Raw genomic sequence first — 23,289 nt, forward strand, 5'->3', positions numbered from 1 at the left:
AGCCCAATAGGGACATAGTGGCACTTTGCTCTCACAACCATTCCTGGTTTTGATGCTCTGGGAACATGTCATGTAACAATTAGATATTCTTGAACTGTTATCTTCGTTCTGTTCGTCTTTGGATAATAACATCGTTGCTCTATTGGCAAAGCGATCGTTGTGGTGTTTATGGTAGAACCTTGGCATTTCTGATTACCTGATTTCCATTGTAAGTACCAATTTAATCTGATGCCCCATAGATGCTTATTTGTCGATGCGTTTTCCCAATATGTCAGTGTCTTGGTGGTTTGTTAGTATCATAAGGCTGCATGCAGCAATCCTTCAACAGCATGACGGTGGCCTGTAAATACCGAGCCTGACCACTCCAGATTGGCATTGTCTGGACTAAAGATTTTCACTCACTCACTCCAGACAAACCAGTAACTGGTATCATGAACATCGATCTCGAGATGACTCACAGGTCACTGCGCCTGACCTCAAGATCCAGTCACCTCTACGACCAGCACTGTCTGGTGGAGGCCAGTTCTAACCCATATAGCTCGCGGTCTATCACGTGACACCCTTTGAATCATCATCATGGTATTACCTCGGCGGTCAAATGATGCTAAGTTTAGTTCTAGTGTGACCTTGACCTTCAGCCTCAACCATTTCGTCAAGAACAAGTTTTACATGTACATCTTCCTTGTGTTTAGAGTCCTTTATCCCAATGACGTCCCATTTGCTGTTTGTCTATTCTCTTTACATGGTTGTGACAGTGATTTGAACGACAGTGTTCGTGCACTTTTTACTTTAATTTTGAAAACATTTAGTCGTTTTATTACGTGGATTACAATTCTATGGGTTTGCGAGTTGTTGTATCGACCCCAGACCATAAAAAATATGGCCGATTCAACAAGGCACAAATGTGCAAAATATCAATTTTATTTTTTCTTATATCTGTAGATTTAAGTATTGAAGACAAATTCAAAATGACCGAAAACGGGGAAAAGGACGCAGCCAGCTGAATAGGAATTCTTACTCTATACATGGAGAACAGCTGGCATTTTCGTTGATATTCTCCGGAAATCACTGCCAGACTTGCGTCCCTTGGGCAAGCCAACACCCCATAGCTACGATTGTGATTTAAAATTAATACCATATTCAACCAGATTTGTTGGCATCATACACGTATCCGTATAAATAATCGGGTCTGGATCAGACAATTCAGTGATCAACATCATGAGCATCGATCTACGCATTTTGGATACGATGACGTGTCAACCAAGTCAGTGAGCCTGACCACCTGATCCGGTGAGCCGCCTCTTACGGCAAGCATGGGTTGCTGAAGATCAATTCCAACCCGGACCTTCACGGGTCAGGAACAGAATACTCTGTAAGACAAACATATATTTTTCAAAACTATCTGTATGTAATTTCTACCACCCACCAATGAGTTTGAACAACCATATACAAACGAGGATATACATTCTCCCATCCATTCTTTTCTGCGTGGAGCTCTCCAGCGTTGTCTACGCCAACAGTGTTAATACACATCGCATAAAAACGTCAAATTTCATGAAACTTAATGTCAAGGACAGGGCGTAAAAACATAATGTCTCGCAGTACTACTGTTATGTTTCAAAAACTACCAAAGTTTTATAATTCGTCTCAGTCAGGTTGGTCTTTTTTCGTGTTTGTGTACATCACTGTATGCCTCTCATCCATCAAACAACGCTACCCGACACGGCTGCAAGGCTAAATGGCGTCAACTAAAGCGAAACATGCATTGAAAAAGGTGGAATTTACGAAAAGAACACATTTCTGAAGACCACGTGAAATGTTGCGATTTCTTTGGAATATTATAATTGAATTTTCTTTTCCATTGCTGGAGCAAGGTGCTAACAGTACTTTTTATGAGTGATTATGGCACCATCACACGCATAGCTGCTCGTGCATATCGAAGCCATTGTATAAGCATTAGGATATGATAACCCGTCCATCTATGAATAATCTCTATCTCTTGGAAGAACGTTACAGGTTCCAGTATGGCTTCAATGTCACGATGATTAAGCGTTTTTAGTGTGATGTTAAAAATGGATATTAAAGTACAGCAAGAGTAGCGATAATAGAGAAAGGTTTAGGTTGCACACTAACAGCTAGTTCATGTCTTGTTATGTTCGTTTTAGGTTTCGTTTATCGTTTTAGTTTTTCGGTTGTTTACAAATTGCAGGTGCGTTAATATAATATATTTTAAAGTGTCACTGCAATGGTGTAATAATAATAACTTGCTATTGGAATGGTTAATACACAGTGGTACTTTCATCTATTGTGTGTGTGTTTTTTACGCCCCTTTTAGCAATTTTTCCGCCAGTATCACGTCAGGTGACAGAAGCGGCATTCGTAACCACTCGTCCCTCTCCGTAACCTGTTATTCGGCTTATACACGAGTTTGTCGCGAAATGAGAAACGGACTTGACATGTTCTAAAGGTGGAAATTGAGATTGATTGTTTGTTCGTATGACGTTTAACGCCGCACTGTTCAATATTCCCTGTGTATGACGGCGGTCAGAAAATAATCAACACTGACCCAGACATTTCAGTGATTGACATCATGAGCATCGATCTGCGCAGGGATACTCTACAACACCTTATATAGTCTCCCTGATCTGCGCAAATGGAGAATCGTGCCTTAGAATTCGTCATCACGAGCGGTCGCTTAACCACAAGATAACTAAATACACGGAAACACTACTGTGCTACGGTAAACGTGAAAAAATAGAGTTAAGCCAAAAAGAGGAGTGTGCACGACCCGCTACCATTAAACTGATGTAGTTAGAAAACTGTACCGACAGATGTACGTATTACATATATTGAGGTCATATTAATTCAAAACATTCATAGAAATATTTTGGCTTGTTGAGTAATCATAATGCGACGCTTCAATCGTTTTCCTTTCAGAAAAAATAAACAATTAAAATGTAATACTATTATTCAGTCTTCCAAGAAACGTCCGTTCCAGAAACAAGCATGTTCCTACTTTTACAACCAAGCAAATATTGGTGCACGTGCCCGTCTCATCATCTGTTTACATAGTAACCAATCAAGACAAGAGCGGGGTATTTTGGAGCTCTTGAAGACGTCTCGCAACACTTCCCGACAGACGCTTGCAGTTTGAAGTATCGGACGGATGAGTCACGATGTCCTTGAGAATCTATCAGAAGCAAGTCAATGGTAAAGAACTGGTTCAATAGGTGAAGGGTAAAACTAGCAACATCATTTTATGGTGAACTGAGTCAGTTAAGTGTGAAATGTGGTATGCCTTACAAATTGAAAAGTTCAGCATAAAGGTCATTTTAAATGGACATGAATTTTTTTAAAACCGGGACATTTTTTTATGTTTCCTTAGTAAATATATGTTCACTATGTCAAGCCTTTCACAATAACAAAGATAGTTACGCAAAAAGAGTGTAGCCCCCTTCTGCAAGGCAGCTGCAGTGTTTGGGGTCTATTTAGAGGGTATTTTGGAGGTGGGTGAGTGAGTATGGTTTTACGGTCTTTTTATCAATATTCCAGCAATATCACATGTGGGACACCAGAAATGGTACTGTGGAGGATGCAAAGGAAACTGTATTAGGTAAGATTAAGATTAAAAAACAATAATGTTAAACATGAAAATGTCCTTTTATATAGTCTATTTTCAGTAATTTAGAGATTTGAGTAGAGAAGTATTTGGAAATCAGGGATGAGTAATGAGATTCAATTAATAAATTACATGCTGTTCATGATTTGAAGGAGGATGGGGTCAGCACCATAACAACCCACCCCCAAACTCTTTATAATTAGGAGGTGAATACACAATAACATGTTACACTTTAGGAGGGTCACAGAAAGACTGACATTTTAAACTATCTTAGTCTACCATGATGCTGTATCTATGCGGGTTTTATAGTATAGTTTTGTAATGGTTGTATTTTGGTTCATTGATTGAGGAAAATGTCCCCAACACTTGGGCTGATTCAAAAATTCATAACATAAATTCTCAGTAGAGGAGCCTTGTTTGATTTATGATAAACCAAATCTGAATTTACATGACCAATTACCATGGTGATGACAGAAACGGATGATGATTGCTTCCGTATCCATCATGAGCAACACCTCCGTGGACAGCAGTGGACGTACATGCACTTGTAGCATGTGTTGAAATAAAGCAACACATTTATCAGTGACAAGAATACAATGGCTCTCTCACTGTCCCTGCGCCACACTATTTCCTCTCCCTCCCAGTCCTTGTTGTAATGCTGGAGCTCAAAATGATGCAAGTTTAGGTATTCCAATAGGGATGTCATGATACATCAGTTTTATGAATCGTGAGTGAGTAAGTTGGGTTTTATGTCGCTTTTAACAATATTCCAGCAATATCGGCTGGGAACATCAGAAATGGGCTTCACAAATTGTACCCATGTGGGGAATCGAACCCGGGCCTTCGGCACAACAAGCGAACGCTTGAACCACTAGGCTACCCCACCGTCCCTTTATGAATCCATATGTATCACGATACCCATGTCACGATTCGATACATATCATGATACCTATTTTCGCGGCATTATTGCATGAATTTAGTTACATTATGAACATTAATATTTCATATTTATAATTGTCCATAAAAGATCAACATTTTTTATTCTCAAAGATTTCAAAGTTCTAATTTCCCATCTTTGTTCATGAAAAATAATCATTTATAACTCTCATAACATCAAAAAACATGATACAATTGATACATAAACATACTTTCAAAACTAAATATCGATACAGTTTTGAATGTATCGATAATTGTATCGTCTTAGAAAAAGTATCGATGCATCGATGTATCTATTTGGCATCCCTATATTCCACAGTTTCAAAATTCCGGTTTCAGAAACCGCCATCTCATTTACGTTTTTAATGCAATTGAGTTTTCGATTTGTATCAACATTGTATAAGGTTTTGTCTAGGCAATACCATATGTGACACAACTACTTCTGTAATGCTATACAGTGGAGTAGCCCAGTGGTTGAAGCATTCTTTGGTCAAATCAAAGACATGGGTTTCATTCCCCACACGAGTAAAATGTGTGAAACCCATTTCTGGTGTCCCCGCCATGATAGTGATTGAATACTGCAGAAAGGATTGTAAAACCATTTGCTCACTCACTGTACATGCTGTATGCCAGACAATAGGTTTTAGACAAATATACCTTGTCTTTGTAGTTGTCCATAGTCAAGTGAAAACTGTTTGATAAGCTACAGTGAAATGCCCATTAATTGTATCTAACTTGGTATTCTCATTACTAGCCTGGGCCTAGATTTTCGAAGCTCTCTTAGCGATAAGATAGTCGTAAGTTAATGTTAATGTATGGCACTAATGACTATATTAGCGCTAAGAGAGCTTCGAAAATCTAGACCCAGGAGGTTAGGATTGCTATTAACATACAAATATTTATTGACTGTTCTTTGTGAAGCTAATATGATGATGTGATGTGATGTTCTTCTTGCCTTGGATGGGATCTGGTGGTCAGGCTTGCCGACTTGTTTGACACATGTCATTGGTTCCCAATTGTGCAGATCGATGCTCATGCTGTTGATCACTGGATTGTCTGGTCCAGACTCGATTGTTTACAGACCGCCGACATATAGCTGGAATATTGCTGAGTGTGGCGTAAATCTAAACTCACTCACTCACTCTTGCCCTGGATTCTCAGCCAGGAATTCACTGGCCTTTCTGAAGTTGCATTGAAAGAAATTCATCTGGAACAACCATAGGTCATTGTGCTAAATTATGGAGAGAATAGGTTTCAGCCATTGAATGGATTAAGTCAGAGAAACAACTCAAATCTGTTCCAAAACTTGAATCAACTTGTTACATTCATTTTATTTGTAGTTTATTTTTCCTGAATTTCCCTCAATTAATAGTTTCTGCTACAACATGTTAATATTCAGGTAAAAGTAAATGTTGGCTTGTGTGTCTGTCTCCCAGACCCAAGAAAATAAATTGAAATGCTGGAATGATTTAACAAGTCTAGATTGCTCTAGGACTGAGGCATTGGGGTAGCCTAGTGGTAAAAGCATTCACTCACCATGCTGAAGACCCGGGTTCGATTCTCCAAATGGGTACAATGTGTGAAGCCCATTTCTGGTGTCCCCTGCTGTGATATTGCTGGAATATTGCTAAAAGTGGTGTTAAACCATACTCACTCACTCTAAGCCTGACGTACGCATTTTCTAAGCTCAATTTTGTTTGGTGTTGTTAGATTTTGTTGGCATATATTTTAAAATATAATTTCTTATTTCTGGAACTAAATCATGTTCTAGCGTCAGGTTTAACTAGTCAGTTAAAGAGATCAACATCAACAACAGTGATACCACTCATCACTTCAATATGAGAATGATAGAACAAGATATTTACCGCTGAGCAAGGTTCTGGACCTAGAAACTAAACACCTTAAATGTGGCGACTTTTATACTTTTGTCGTCGCTGAGAAACTCATCCTGTTGTGTACAGGAGTTAAGATGGGAATCATAGATTAAAATCTAATCATCAAAGACATGGGAGTAGATATACATTCTGCAATATTTTGCTGAAATTTTAAAATGCTTTCAATGATACTTTTAAGCAAGACTGTTAACTTGGTGAATTATTCTTTAAATGCCTCTGTTGTAAAGGGTGAGCACGGTGCAGTAATTAAAGTCAGTGGAATGAGATATATGTGTGCACACTAACCGCCTTCGGATTGATTAAATCATCAAGATTTTAGAAAAGCCCATCTTAGAAAAAGTTTAATACTCTTAATACAGACTGGCGGATAAGCTTAAAGGAACATGGTACACTTTTTATAATGTTTATCTCTGTTAGCAGCCAGATAAACCTTGAAGGAAATTCATCTTCAGGTCTGTAATATTTTCATATATCCCAGATTTTTATTATCTTTTGGAAATATTTACATAAGACATTGATCACATCAGTACCTACTGTTTCACGTCGCAGTTAACGAGAGTTGTATAACTGACTGACTGAGTTTGGTTTTATGCCGCTTTTAGCAATATTGCAGCAACATCACGGCGGGGGACACAGAAATGGACTTCACACATTGTGCCCATGTGGGGATTCGAACCCGGGTCTTCGGCCTGACGAGCCAACGCTTTAACCATTAGGCTACCCCACTGCCCAGAGTTGTATAAGGGGTGGTGAGGTAGCCTTGTGGTTACAGCGTTTGCTCGTCATGCTGAAGCCCGGGTTTGTTTCCCCACATGGGTACAATGTGTGAAGCCAAAATTCTAGTGTCCACCATCAAATATTGCTGAAAGTGGCGTAAACTCTACTACTCACTCTTGTCCTAGTTATGAGCGTTGTATGGGATGGTTAAGTGTGTAGCCATGTGCTTAAAGTGTTCGCTTGTCACGTCATGTGCTTCTTTTCCCATATGTGAAACCCATTCTAGTCGTTCTCACTAGAGATGAAGTAGAATAAACAATTTCATATTATTCATAGTATTCATATTATTCATAGTACTTTCATGTCTAACAGAGCTTTTTTTTATCTGGAATATTATATATTAGAATAGCTATCACCATGCAAAACACAACATTTAAGGTTCTGTAAGGCAATATGGAAACATCTTTTTGTAAACAGAATATATACTTGTCAAATGATTTGTGACCTGCGTTTTAACTTTAACTTTTGTCAGGTCCACAGATAAGGTTATTATGCTGTTTACTTGTCACATAACATGTCTATCTTGTCAAGTTACCTGTTATTTTCACGATTGCCGACATTGTTCAGTAATGAGATGATTATTATGCTGTTAAATTGTCAAATGATGTGTCTTTCTCATCGAGTCACCTGTTATTTTCGCAAGTGCCAAGTTTGTCGGGTCATGAGATGATTATTATGCTATTAAATTGTCAAATAAATTAAGATTACAAAATGCTTGGGTGTTGAATATGGAAGAGATTCCAACTATGTCAGGTCATAAGATAAGATAATTATACTTTTTTATTGTCAGTAATATGTTCATCTTATCATTTTTTTCATGGGTGCCAATTTTGTCTGATGGTGACTGAAGGCAAGCATGACATATGACAGGAAGAGATACATTTGCAATATGTAAAATGAGTGAGTGAGTGAGTTTGGTTTTACACTGCTTTTAGCAATATTCTAGCAATATCATGGCGGGGGACACCAGAAAGGGCCTCACACATTGTACTCATTTGTGGAATAGAACCCGTGTCTTCGGTGTGATGAGCGAACGCTTAAACCAATAGGTTACCCCACCGCCCCCATATGTCACATGAAGATTACAGGTTGGAATTGATCTCTGATGCCTTAGTTGATGCCTGTCATATACCAGTGATTAATGTGAATGATTAATGCACTCAGCAATATTCCAGCTATATGGCGGCAGTAATGGAATGATGTCTGTCACTGGATGTTTATTACCTGGAATGGTGCTTGATTAGGGAGGAAACAACAAATTTCGGTTATTTGCGTATTTTCATTTGTATTTTGTGATTTTTCTCACAAAAGTATGGTGTCATGGAGGCTGATTGGAAACAGTGCCAGTGTTTGTCATTTGGTTATAAGTTATTCGATTCTATGAGTACATGATCCTTATCTTCTAATACTATCATTCTTTTTATTCAATGAGTTTGATAGTTTTCTTGCGTGTGGGAAGAAATATTAATTATCTGGAGACCTGTAGACTTGTGAGAGATGTTTTTTTCTCTATTTGTGGCTATTTTGCCTTTGTCGTAAGTAACTAGAGAAGCCATCCATTTTCCCATTATTTCCGTGTAAGTTCACTGATCACATCGGTCAGGATGTAAATGGATGGTGCTTTACCATTTCTCTATACAGGGTTTTAGACACTGATGCAGCTCACACAAAACACCACTCACTCACTCCTGACAAAGACAAGCTTTAATAAAGATCTGAGCACAGAGCAATTAGTACATTATTCATCTAATTTAGAGACGCTCCCCTTGTAATTTCCTTTGCAATGTTCCAAGGAATATCAAAGGAATGAACTGAATGAGGTATTTAGGAGCTTTTGATTACATCTGTAGGTATTAAATATATTTCATTGATGATTGTATATGAACAAGGCATAGGGTTAAGGTACTAGACAGTGTGGTAAATCTTGATTTTATATTGTAACATGGATGAAAGTCCTGTCTTATGTTGTAGCCAGGATGAAGTGGTCTTATGTTGTAGCCTGGATGAAGTGGTCTTATGTTGTAGCCTGGATGAAGGTCTGGTCTTATGTTGTAGCATGGATGAAGGTCTGGTCTTATGTTGTAGCCTGGATGAAGGTCTGGTCTTATGTTGTAGCATGGATGAAGGTTTGGTCTTATGTTGTAGCCTGGATGAAGGTCTGGTCTTATGTTGTAGCCTGGATGAAGGTCTGGTCTTATGTTGTAGCCTGGATGAAGGTCTGGTCTTATGTTGTAGCCTGGATGAAGTGGTCTTATGTTGTAGCCTGGATGAAGTGGTCTTATGTTGTAGCCTGGATGAAGGTCTGGTCTTATGTTGTAGCCTGGATGAAGGTCTGGTCTTATGTTGTAGCCTGGACGAAGTGGTCTTATGTTGTAGCCTGGATGAAGGTCAGGTCTTATGTTGTAACATGGATGAAAGTCCTGTCTTATGTTGTAGCCAGGATGAAGTGGTCTTATGTTGTAGCCTGGATGAAGTGGTCTTATGTTGTAGCCTGGATGAAGGTCTGGTCTTATGTTGTAGCCTGCATGAAGGTCTGGTCTTACGTTGTAGCCTGGATGAAGGTCTGGTCTTATGTTGTAGCCTGGATGAAGGTCTGGTCTTATGTTGTAGCCTGGCTGAAGTGGTCTTATGTTGTAGCCTGGATGAAGGTTTGGTCTTATGTTGTAGCCTGGATGAAGGTCTGGTCTTATGTTGTAGCCTATATGAAGGACTGGTCTTATGTTGTAGCCTGGATGAAGGTCTGGTCTTATGTTGTAGCATGGGTGAAGGTCTGGTCTTATGTTGTAGCCTGGATGAAGGTCTGGTCTTATGTTGTAGCCTGGATGAAGGTCTGGTCTTATGTTGTAGCCTGGATGAAGGTCTGGTCTTATGTTGTAGCATGGATGAAGGTCTGGTCTTATGTTGTAGCATGGATAAAGGTCTGGTCTTATGTTGTAGCATGGATGTAGGTCTGGTCTTATGTTGTAGCATGGATGTAGGTCTGGTCTTATGTTGTAGCCTGGATGAAGGTCTGGTCTTATGTTGTAGCCTGGATGAAGTGGTCTTATGTTGTAGCCTGGATGAAGGTCTGGTCTTATGTTGTAGCCTGGATGAAGGTCTGGTCCCATGTTGTAGCCTGGATGAAGGTCTGGTCCCATGTTGTAGCCTGGATGAAGGTCTGGTCTTATGTTGTAGCCTGGATAAAGGTCTGGTCTTATGTTGTAGCATGGATGAAATTCTAGCCTTATGTTGTAGCCAGGATGTGTGAAGGTCTGGTCTTATGTTATAGCATGGATGAAGTTCTAGCCTTAGGTTGTAGCCAGGATGTGTGAAGGTCTGGTCTTATGTTGTAGCCTGGATGAAGGTCTGGTCTTAGAGAAGTATGTCTTTTGTAGCCTGGATGAAGGTCTGGTCTTATGTTTTAGCCTGGATGAAGGTCTGGTCTTATGTTGTAGCCTGGATGAAGGTCTGGTCTTATGTTGTAGCCTGGATGAAAGGTCTTATGTTGTAGCCTGGATGAATGTCTTATGTTGTCAGCCTGGATGAAGGTCTGGTCTTATGTTGTAGCCTGGATGAAAAGTCTGGTCTTATGTTGTAGCCTGGATGAAGGTCAGGTCTTATGTTGTAGCCTGGAAGAAGGTCTGGTCTTATGTTGTAGCCTGGATGAAGGTCTGGTCTTATGTTGTAGCCTGGATAAAGGTCTGGTCTTATGTTGTAGCCTGGATGAAGGTCTGGTCCCATGTTGTAGCCTGGATGAAGGTCTGGTCTTATGTTGTAGCCTGGATAAAGGTCTGGTCTTATGTTGTAGCATGGATGAAGTTCTAGCCTTATGTTGTAGCCAGGATGTGTGAAGGTCTGGTCTTATGTTATAGCATGGATGAAGTTCTAGCCTTAGGTTGTAGCCAGGATGTGTGAAGGTCTGGTCTTATGTTGTAGCATGGATGAAGGTCTAGCCTTAGGTTGTAGCATGGATGAAGGTCTAGCCCTAGGTTGTACCAGTATTTTCCAAACTCACTAGTGTTTCATATTTGGTATACAGGTGATACTATGCACCTTTAGTTAGTGACACCCGCAAGGCCTCATGGCCATCATCAGGTGACATTAAGAAAAGGTAGAAAAACTTTGATAAAAAATTATAAAAAAAACTGGTTTCGTGACTTCAGAACACATGTCAGGTTAGTATAAATTGTGCGAAAACGAATTATATGACAAAGATGAGTTCTAAGGTTAGAACGAGTACCTTGAAGTGACATGCAGTGATCACCTACAAGCTGTTGAGGCTAAATATATAACATGAGATGATGTTGCTGCTGCAGTATGTAACATGTGAGAAAGATGTCATGTGAAACATGCTGTGCATCACTGATGTTACTTGTGGATTGTGGATATGAATCAAGTAAATGCAAATCTGGTTTTAATGTTTATATGATCTCTCAGAGTATGGTCATATAGGTTTTGAAAATGATCTTATGTATTTACGCTGTTGGTGTTCCTGTCCCCACGTTTCCTGTCCCCACGTTTAGGACTTATGTTGTAGTCAGGATGACAGTCTTGACATCTAGGTCTGATGTTGTAGTCAGGATGACAGTCTGAACATCTAGGTCTGATGTTGTAGTCAGGATGACAGTCTTGACATCTAGGTCTGATGTTGTAGTCAGGATGACAGTCTGAACATCTAGGTCTGATGTTGTAGTCAGGATGACAGTCTGAACATCTAGGTCTGATGTTGTAGTCAGGATGATGACAGTCTGAACATCTAGGTCTGATGTTGTAGTCAGGATGACAGTCTGAACATCTAGGTCTGATGTTGTAGTCAGGATGACAGTCTGAACAACTAGGTCTGATGTTGTAGTCAGGATGACAGTCTGAACATCTAGGTCTGATGTTGTAGTCAGGATGACAGTCTGAACATCTAGGTCTGATGTTGTAGTCAGGATGACAGTCTTGACATCTAGGTCTGATGTTGTAGTCAGGATGACAGTCTGAACATCTAGGTCTGATGTTGTAGTCAGGATGACAGTCTGAACATCTAGGTCTGATGTTGTAGTCAGGATGACAGTCTGAACAACTAGGTCTGATGTTGTAGTCAGGATGACAGTCTGAACATCTAGGTCTGATGTTGTAGTCAGGATGACAGTCTGAACATCTAGGTCTGATGTTGTAGTCAGGATGACAGTCTTGACATCTAGGTCTGATGTTGTAGTCAGGATGACAGTCTGAACAACTAGGTCTGATGTTGTAGTCAGGATGACAGTCTGAACATCTAGGTCTGATGTTGTAGTCAGGATGACAGTCTGAACAACTAGTCTGATGTTGAGTCAGGATGACAGTCTGAACATCTAGGTCTGATGTTGTAGTCAGGATGACAGTCTGAACATCTAGGTCTGATGTTGTAGTCAGGATGACAGTCTGAACATCTAGGTCTGATGTTGTAGTCAGGATGACAGTCTGAACATCTAGGTCTGATGTTGTAGTCAGGATGACAGTCTGAACATCTAGGTCTGATGTTGTAGTCAGGATGACAGTCTGAACATCTAGGTCTGATGTTGTAGTCAGGATGACAGTCTGAACAACTAGGTCTGATGTTGTAGTCAGGATGACAGTCTGAACATCTAGGTCTGATGTTGTAGTCAGGATGACAGTCTGAACAACTAGGTCTGATGTTGTAGTCAGGATGACAGTCTGAACATCTAGGTCTGATGTTGTAGTCAGGATGACAGTCTGAACATCTAGGTCTGATGTTGTAGTCAGGATGACAGTCTTGACATCTAGGTCTGATGTTGTAGTCAGGATGACAGTCTGAACATCTAGGTCTGATGTTGTAGTCAGGATGACAGTCTGAACATCTAGGTCTGATGTTGTAGTCAGGATGACAGTCTGAACAACTAGGTCTGATGTTGTAGTCAGGATGACAGTCTGAACATCTAGGTCTGATGTTGTAGTCAGGATGACAGTCTGAACATCTAGGTCTTATGTTGTAGTCAGGATGACAGTGGTAAATCTAGGTGTTATGTTGTAGTCAGGATGACAGTCTGGTAAATCTAGGTCTGATGTTGTAGATTTACATGTCAGCCTCTTAGATCAAGGTCTTATGTTGTAGACAGGATGACAGTCTAGTGAATTATTCACAAATTTTATTCAATAGGCCAGTTGTAAAATATAAAATGATTTATTTGAAGAGTTCCACAAATTTCAGTTTGGTTCTATTAGGAGTAATATTGATGAAAAACATTTTGGGCTTTCAGGCAGATAATTTGATGAAGACTGTCATTTATAATCCTACACTACATCCATAGCCCATTTGACTTGTGAGAAATCAAGCCCCATCTTCAACAAGATACTGCTTTCCTAATGATCCATTGGATAGATGACATAGGCTTCAGTTTGAGGTTAAACTGTTTGAATCTAAAAAGTTATTCTGTTTTATCTGTTACTTAAATTCATATATGCATTTCTTTATTCCAGCAATACAACACAATACCAGTAAAATGAGCTATCTAAACATTAAACAGAGATGTTAATCTGTATTATGTCATAATATACTAATCATGGTGGCATCATAATTAAACATCACCACATATACCAATTTATGTTTCTCAACAAATAAGCACTTGATTAATTTACCATTTTTTACACACCAAATGATGTTTTGCATGATCTGACATTTTTGATTTATAAACATACATAAGTAGACAAGAAGTACTTATTATTGAGAGATATTATACTCTAGCATCAGATAGTAAATCACAAATGTTTAGGTCACATATTACAAAAGTGCATTTTGATGTTGTTTGGCAAGATGATATGACTTTCAAATTTCAAGATAGTCTTGATATCAACAAGGTCAACAAATTGATATATTTATCTACAATAAATTATTTAAAATTGATTTTGGATCATAAATATACTCTCACCCTCACATCTTTCGATATAAATATACAAACACTCATACAAAAAAAGTAGAAAAACCTCTTTAGCAAGTTTTCCTGCTTCAATCGACCAATATTGATATACTTGATAATAAAAGACGCTGGTGAGATTGTCAAGGTTGTGAGGTGATTTAGGGCAGTTATTTCAATAATGGTGAGATAGACATTTCCCTGTCAATGACTTACTCACCTGAACTAGAAATAAAGAGACCGTAGAAACTGCTTCATCTGCTTCATATTCCGATCTTAGTGCACACGTTTCAAAGTGACAGAATATAACTGCAAGACTGAGACAATAGGGTTGACTTTAACTTTCAAATAATCACCTCTTTATTTATGAAGAGGAGAATTCTGGCAGCTTCGGACTTTTGTGCCAACATTTTACACTGTATGACGATTTGAAGAGCATTTTATGACTCTTGTAATAAAACGGACAAAATCTTTTCAATAGGCGCAAGAAATGTATATACCTGTGGACATTTCCAAATTTGATGCATCAGTGATCTACAAAACCGATGACCAATATAATTCCCTATTTGACTACCATACGTTCCCATGTTTAAGTGAATACTTGTCTTGTCTTTGCATGTGTTTGTAATGTATGCCACAAGTGGATATACTTTATTGATATTCAACTGTACAATAATCTCTGTTTGCAGAGATTGCTTACGATTATGGAAAGTGTCTTGTTGCTTATATTTCTACTTTGAGTATCATTTCCTATAGACTCTTGCCATTCCAACTTCTGTTTATGTTTTGGGCATTTTAGCTTCCTCAATAAAATAGTCGTGAAAATGAGAAAGAAAGAAGATATATGTAGCTGTTTGTTGATGCAGGTAAGCTACAGGCCTCGGGGAACAAGCTTTAACTTCTTATTATATCATCAATATGTATCTTCTCTGTATTGAAGAAGTCCAAGAAATTAATAATTGTTTTTCATGGCTTTAACAACTACTTGACATCCCCACCTGTAATTCAATATTGTATGTGACTCTTGAAGATCTGGGTTAGAATTGGTCGTCAGTAACCCATGCTTGTTGTAAGAGGCGACTAATGGGATCAGGTCATCAGGCTCGCTGACTTAGTTGACACATGTCATCGTATAACAGTTGCGTAGATCGATGTTTATGATGATCACTGGATTGTCTGGTTCAGATTCGATTATTTAGGCATATAGCTGGAATATTGCTGAGTGCGGCGTAAAACAACAAATAACGACAACAATATTGTATGAGCCTTCCAAATAATATTTTGCAATTTATGGTTGGAAAAACATACAGTAAGAAGTAGCTATGTAGAGTTCTCCCAATATGTTTCTATATCAAACTTCAAACAGATGAGTTTTTAATCATCCTTTGAAATAAAACATAGCGTGTATTGATCAGTTACGACATTTTTATGTAAGACATCAGTGTATTTTGTCTCCATGTCAAAATGTCTTGGGAACATTTGACCCTCTGTGAAATGTTACAGATTGAGATGAATTTTTAAAGCCTGTCCTTTGACACATTTATTGCGATCATGATTGACCAGTTTTAAAAAGGAATAGATATCACTTTATGCCACATCAGCAATTTTCGAGCTATTCATGACAAGAACCATTTACTGATATGATGTCACATGCTGTACAAGGCACAACTTTTGAACCCTCCAGTTGAAAGAAAAAGTCATAAAATATTGATTGTTTCTGCATTTCTCCTGCAATATATCTATTAGACTGCTCATAATGGCCTCAGTGATACTCTTAAAAACATTTTTCTAGTATTGTTTGTGCCTGAACATCCAGTCATTGATGTCCTGGGGGAGGCACAACATTGCATTGCTTTGCAGGTTCATTTCCAGTGTCAGAGGCCTATTTCGACATTCATAACCATTTTATATACAATATTTTACAATTATCAACTATATTTTATTTATCATATACTCATTCAGAATTTTCAACATAAAGTGTCAACATGCTTTTGAAGTCAACATTTTTTGAACATAACTATAAATCACTTTTGAAATTTTGACTTTGTAAGAAAAGGAACATGGAGGTAATTGACCAATCCATCAACAGATCTTGACTCAGAAGCATCTGAAGTCTTCCTTTGTCTTAATTATGTCTGAAGTTTTCAGAAGGAGGTGCAGCCCAAAATGCCATGTAGAGTTCATCCATCTTTGACAGAAGAACCTCTCACATTCTTTGATAGGCCCAAAGTTCTAGATAAAGCTGACTCCATGATAGAAGATCACAGAGGGTCTACTTGCCTGGGCTTCTTCATACTGACAGGGTTAATGATTCTGATCCTGCCTTGACCTCTGGACAATTGTTTGAAAATAAAACAATCAGTAATTTGCCATGTACCTTGATAAACCAGTACATGATCAATTAGAGACATGTCTGTTTGTAGCCAGAGTTGGAACCGGAGTAGCTACTGTTATCTGGCAATGACCTTGACTCCATGACCTTGAGCATCCTGAAACATATACTGGTATATATAGTTGTATGATATGTAGTGTAAAAACCTTGTGAATATCTATCATATACAGCTCCTGGATGGAAAGGGATTTCTTATAAATGAAAAGAAAGTTAAAGTTAAAAAGATGAAGACATTGTATGTAATTTTTGGTGGATTAGTTTCATTGAATTGTTCAGTAATACATAACTTGTAAATACTTACATTGAAATACCTTGGAAGTGGAATGATATGTTGATATATAAAAGAAATGTTTTTAGCAAAACATACATATTATATGATACTATCAATTCATATTTATAGAATGACCTAATCATGTATTAAGTCTTGATGATATCGGTGGTCTAAGGAATTATCATACAATATGTGAAGCCCATTTCTGATGACCCGATCCCGTTAGTCGTCTCTTACGACAAGCATGGTGTACTGACGACCAATTCTAACCTAGATCTGCAAGAGTCACATACAATATTGAATTACAGGTGGGGATGTCAAGTAGTTGTTTAAGCCATGAAAAACAATTATTAATTTCTTGGACTTCTTCAGTACAGAGAAGATACATATTGATGATATAATAAGAAGTTAAAGCTTGTTCCCCAAGGCCTACGGCTACATATATCTTCTTTGTTTCTCAGTTTCTCAGTTTCATCACTATTTGACACACACACATTATTATGATATTATGAGAGTCATACAATGGACTAACGTTTTAGCAGATGTTTCTTATTGCTGTTGAAGAGGCGGTGGGGTTACTAAGCCTAGTGGTCAGGAGCGTAGCAAGCCAATTTCGTGTAAGCCTGATAGGTTGCAAAACTTTGTGTTAAGATATTATTGAGGGCTTGCCCAACCTTTTTGGCAACAATCATGTGTAAGCCTGGGCTTTTTTTTTATAATGGAAGCTACGCCCCTGGTGGTTAAAATAATCGCTTATCACACCGAAGACATTGTTCCCCACATGGGTACAATATGTGAAGCCCATTTCTGATGACACAAGGTGCTGGTGGAAAGGTGAGTACATATAGTATACATAAGCAATGTCAGATATACCACCGTTGCTCAGTTGATTTTACCCATGTTGTAATATAGTAAGTTTTTTCTGACTGAAAGATTCAGAATGTAGTAAGAGAAGGCGATAACGGGATCGGATGGTCAGACTTGCTCACTTGGTTGTCATCATATCCCAATTGTGTAGCTCGATGCTCATGATGTTGATGACTTTATTATCTGGTCCAGACATGATTAATAATAATAATAATAATTGATTTATAGAGCGCCTATGATATTGCTCAATGGCACTATAAAGAGAAATGATCGTAGACAATGTCTATGGAAAAGAGAGTTTGAAAAGATGAGTTTTGAGGGCAGTTTTGAAAGCATCAGCAGATTCTATTTCTTTTAGGGCGATTGGTAGAATGTAGAATGTTTTGATTATTTACCAACTGCCGCCATATTGCTGGAATGTTGCGAGTACAGAGTTATAGAACAAGCAAACAAGACAAGAGAAGGTCACTGTACAGAAATCCCTGATTATTGTTTCCCCAGAGGTGAACAATGTTAAATGCCACACAATTGCTGATTGTTTATTTGTGTACATACAATACGTCATGTTCTCATGTCCAGATTTAACACTAATTATAAATGATTGATCGGAAATCTCTGATTGTCATTCCTACAAGTAAACATGGCCGTCCCTGCAGGTAAATCCATGTTGTGACTCTGTAACTATGTATCAGTTCTCACCTGGAAGTGTTGCAATTGATTATTTATCTCTTTGATCTATGATTGAAACAGCTTCGGGACAATATTGCCCTACAGAGAGCTGTTACTGGACAGCGTGAATGTCAGCCAATCAGTTTCAGCTCTTTAGACAGCATACGATGGGGACCTGACATGGAAGGTTTAATGACTGATCAGTAATAATTCATCACAACTTAAACCATGGACAGTCTTAAAGGGGGTATCAGCTGTACAAAAACAGTGAGGTACTTGACAAATCAGGGAGTGTTTAAAATATATATATAAACATGGCAAATCCTTCATAAAAGTAAAGGGGGCGGTGGGGTAGCCTAGTGGTTAAAGCACCACTCGTCATGCTGAAGAGCCTGGTTCGATTCCCCACAAGGGTACAAGGGTACAATGTGAAGCCCATTTCTGGTGTCCCCTGCTGTGATATTGCTGAAATATTGCTAAAAGCTAAAACTTCTCTCATTCCATAATTATAAGAAACTCTGCCAGAGGTGTATTTTATGTTGCATTTATTATCTGTTGTTTTAGTTTCGTTAGTAATAAAATACCCAAGGTTTAATGGTAACCTCATTGGTCTAGTGGATACAGCATCTGCCTGGCGAGTAGAAAGTCAGAGTTCAGTGCTCAGCCGCCTCATACCAAATGATATTTAAAGCTGGTACTTGTTGTTACCCTGCCTTGTGCTTGGTATTTCTGGGTAATACAAGGACTTACATGGAGACAACAGCAGTATATGGTGTCTTAGTTGGGTTGTCCCTGTTCAACTGCCACATGGTATCTGTGGGCTAGCACTAGAAAACCAGCAGTTGTCTTGACTAGTAAAGTCAGACAAACACGCACGTATGCACGCAGGCACACAGGCATGTTGCTATAATAGTGCAGTAATCAGCAACCAAATCCTATATCACCTTGCCACACCACTAAGGTTTATTGTGACCATTGAGATGATGATGATGATGATGATGATGATGATGATGATGATGATGATGATGATGGTAAGGATGATCATTGTCTTAATGTGCTGCTGCTGTTGTTCCTGCTGATGGTGGGATGATGATGATGATGATGATGATGGTAAGGATGATCATTGTCTTAATGTGCTGCTGCTGTTGTTCCTGCTGATGGTGGGGATGATGATGATGATGATGATGATGATGATGATGGTAAGGATGATCATTGTCTTAATGTGCTGCTGCTGTTGTTCCTGCTGATGGTGGGGATGATGATGATGATGATGATGGTAAGGATGATCATTGTCTTAATGTGCTGCTGCTGTTGTTCCTGCTGATGGTGGGGATGATGATGATGATGATGATGATGATGATGATGATGATGATGGTAAGGATGATCATTGTCTTAATGTGCTGCTGCTGCTGTTCCTGCTGATGGTGGGGATGATGATGATTGATGATCTATTGTTGCAATTATGAATTGTAACATTGAGCACGATAGATTCAAAAGTTGAAATTAAAAATTTTCCATGAGTGTTGATTTATATTGACAATTGGGAAATTATTTGATGATATTTGAAGCACATGTTTATGTGATTGTGAGTAATTTGATTATTCACCATTACCAGTTCATTCGGTGAAAATTCGGTGAAAATTTATCATTAAAAAAACACAAAAAAGCTACTTTTTTATCAACATATGAGCTGCTAAATTTTTTAAAAGTATCTTTCATGGATTGAAAAAAAAAATACCCAGGAATCAATTCATGTTGAATTAATGTTTAATTTTAGACCTCGTCTTAGATCAAACACATGAATTAAGGTACCAAAATATCATAAGAACTTGTACTATCCTTGAACCTGTTTAACAGATGTAACAGTTTAATCAATTTAGTATCCCATACATGATTTTCAATTTAATTACATTAATGGACATATCCTATTAACATAAATAAAAGTTCCTTTTCCAATCAATAAAAGTCATGTGAAAGACAGGAAAAGTGAGATTTTACTGTTAATGACCCCAACTCAGGTAAACAACGCATGTGTTGGTCGATCACCTGTATAGCTTAGTAATTATTGAAAGGCAATATGAATCAGGGTCGGATGTACTGATTATGCACTGAGTAATTGCAAGGTGATTAAGGTGTCAAACAGGATTAATTAATCTCCAATTCCAGCATTTATTGATCTTGGTATTTCCTAGATATCAGTATACACAAGATTTGCATGATCGTCTTACAGGAAGTAGAGCCTTAGGAAGGCATTTAGTGGTTGGAAGAAAATGAGGGCATGAAACATTTATGACTGACTGACTGACTGACTGAGTTTAGTTTAGTTTATGCCGCTTTTAGCAATATTCCAGCAACATCACGGCGGGGGACACCAGAAATGGGCTTCACACATTGTGCCCACGTGGGGATTCGAACCCGGGTCTTCGGCGTGACGAGCCAACGCTTTAACAATTAGGCTACCCCACCGCCCCTGAAACATTTATGGATGGCAACTTCTTTATTTGTTTGGAACGATGTCTCAGGGTGACTGTTGCTCACAGAACAGTGTTTGTGTCTCTAGGAACTGGTGGAAGCCAGAAAATGGTCAGTTTTATTCATGCAAGAATGCAAGCTGGGTCTTTTTTGGGATGCTGTTATGAGCATCACTTGGGCTGTAAACATTCCCTAGGGTTTTCTACTGTAGCTCGCATTTCCAATCATTGATTAGTTTGACAAGCTTTAGATGCCAGTAATTTCATATTTTGGAGGCAAGGATATTTAAAAAATATGTTTCATAGCTAAAATCCGTTTCATAAAGTTATCGAGTGAGTGAATGTGGTTTTACACTGCTTTTAGCAATATCCCTACAATATCACACCAGAAATGGGCTTAAAACAGAGTAGAGAATCGAACCGGCTCTTCGGCATGACAAGCGAACGCTTTTACCACTAGGCTACCCCACCACCCTCCAAGTTTTGAAAATGATGAACCATTCTGATCCTCTTTTGAAACAATATGATTGAATGCTTTGAAGGGATAGCAAAGATCACAAGTAGTATAGCTTCTCGATATAGACATATCAGACAGGGTTTCAGTAGAAACTTGATAAATATTCAGACGTAAAATGGATCTATTTGTTATGGCTTGGTACTTCAATGTTGACATATCTCAAGGGAGGATCCTCTAATGCCCAGATTTGTTACAAAAACATTACCAAGGTACCAAAGTGCAACTTAATCTCACTTTTTTCATTTGTAAGCAAGCTGTTCCTCTACTTCAGCATAGTGATTTGTTCTTTCCAAATTGACAAATGTCACATGTTGCAATGGTTCCCATAATCCTTACACAGACATGTTGTTGTGAATATGTGTATCATGCTGAGGTGGAATCTGGTGGCAAACTATATTTTTATGTCTATTTTTAGCAGTCAGCCATGTTGGGATGCCCCTTTGCAGGATAGTACTTTGCATTTCACAAAGGGAAAATGTCATGGTTTGGAATTTGTCTTTACATTTCTTGATTTAAAATATTATACAATCATGAATTTGTCCATCGCCTTTTGTGTGTACATTAGAGCAACAAAGGATGTAATAGCATTGTGAAGCAAATTAGAACATTTCCACCTGTAAAAGACAAGGGAAAAGAGAAAAAAGAAGAAAAGATATTGATAATTGTACCATGAACTTGTTTTTGTTTAATAACTCAAACTTTCAGCACCACTTTCTCAAAATGGTGTGTTTGTAAAGAAGATGTAATTTCATCACCAATAGTCTAACAAAGAAACAGGTGGGCCTCTCTCTTGGTATAAGTAAGCATCTTTTATTGGTAGTTCTCAAGGAAACCCTCTGTTACCTCCCACTCATCTGTACCTGAAGCTCTGCTTACGAACCCATCTAATTATAAAGTAGCCAAACTGTAGGGATGCCAATCAGGAGGTACAATTACTGCTAGTTTCAGACTCTGCATCACAAATACTTGTTCCGTTTTGCACATTTTAAAACATTTCTTTAATGATTTCAAGATTTAAATTAGTTTGGGAAGGTTGATTTAAATTATCTATTTTTTGTTTAAGTATTTTGCTGCTGTCAGTTGATTGATCTGTTAAACAAAAACTACAGATTTTTCCTGTAATGATCAACTGATATTTGCTGCAGTTTTCTTATCCACCAGCTTTGATCTTGAGATGTGAGATGAGATTTTACTTGTTTAATCAGTTTATAAGGACACAAAAGCGTCAGTATGTTTAAAAATGTCTTTGAAAACTTATTCATGGAATATTTTACCTTTTCTTTGTAAAGGTAGAGATGTATATCTATTAAGCTAATTGAAACCAATTACACTTGCAGGAAATCATAGAAATTGTCTCCAGCTGATAGATGTGAACAACTTTGCTTAATTTGTGTTGTTCCTTGTTTGAAGTGTCGACATGCTTACTGACAGGCTGAGTAACAAATACAAGTATGGTATATTTTGACAGGATAAGAGATGGGTTTTTCTTTCAGGGATTTATCAGAACTCTTTGATCTTTTAGTTGGTATTTTTTCTACCTAGGTGTACAAGGTTATTCCCATCTCAATTGTCTGTCATCATGTATTGCCTAGGGACTGGTCATTTATTAAAATATACATGGATTGGGGTGGGTCATTGAGATTAGGAACGAGGGGGGTGGATGATGATGTAATGGTATAGGGATTGTGAAGCGGTATGAAAAACCGACATACCAGAAAAAATGTTTGGGGGCACCAAATTTATCAAGACCATATGGGGAACAATATTTTGGGGACTGGTCCAAGTGGTCATATGTTTTGAGGACGGACAAGGGATAATGTTTTTACAAGTTCTCAGGAACTGGTTAAGCATAAAATTTGAGGCATCAAATGGCGGGTGAAGATGGGGGATTGAAATATGTTGCGCCTAAGACCAGTCCCACTTGAAATGACAGTCCCCTATCAAGTCTAATGTTATAAAGCTGTTGACTGTTTTGTGTGAGTTTTGAACATTATATG

General features: G+C 38.3%; 1 protein-coding gene across 1 annotated transcript; it reads right to left on the reverse strand.

Annotated features, from left to right (window-relative positions):
• Window positions 1–11,732: 11,732 nt before the first annotated feature.
• On the reverse strand, window positions 11,733–18,043 carry LOC124288888 (pheromone-regulated protein PRM7-like). Its single transcript, XM_046725508.1, has 3 exons — window positions 18,031–18,043; window positions 12,510–13,136; window positions 11,733–12,475 (listed from the first exon to the last, which is right to left on the reverse strand). Exons 1-3 carry the CDS (start codon window positions 18,041–18,043, stop codon window positions 11,733–11,735), a joined length of 1,383 nt encoding a protein of 460 aa, XP_046581464.1.
• Window positions 18,044–23,289: the final 5,246 nt, after the last annotated feature.

Source organism: Haliotis rubra, unplaced genomic scaffold (genome assembly GCF_003918875.1).
Source record: "Haliotis rubra isolate DU_JTF1 unplaced genomic scaffold, ASM391887v1 Scf1, whole genome shotgun sequence".
Classification (NCBI taxonomy): domain Eukaryota; kingdom Metazoa; phylum Mollusca; class Gastropoda; order Lepetellida; family Haliotidae; genus Haliotis; species Haliotis rubra.

What these genes read in the sequence shown, in the direction of transcription:
- LOC124288888 (XM_046725508.1), bottom strand. An exon ending in CCTGACTCAACATCAGACTA is followed by an intron (nt 12,476 to 12,509) that starts GTTGTTCAGACT and finishes CTACAACATCAG; the next exon opens with ACCTAGATGTTCAGACTGTC.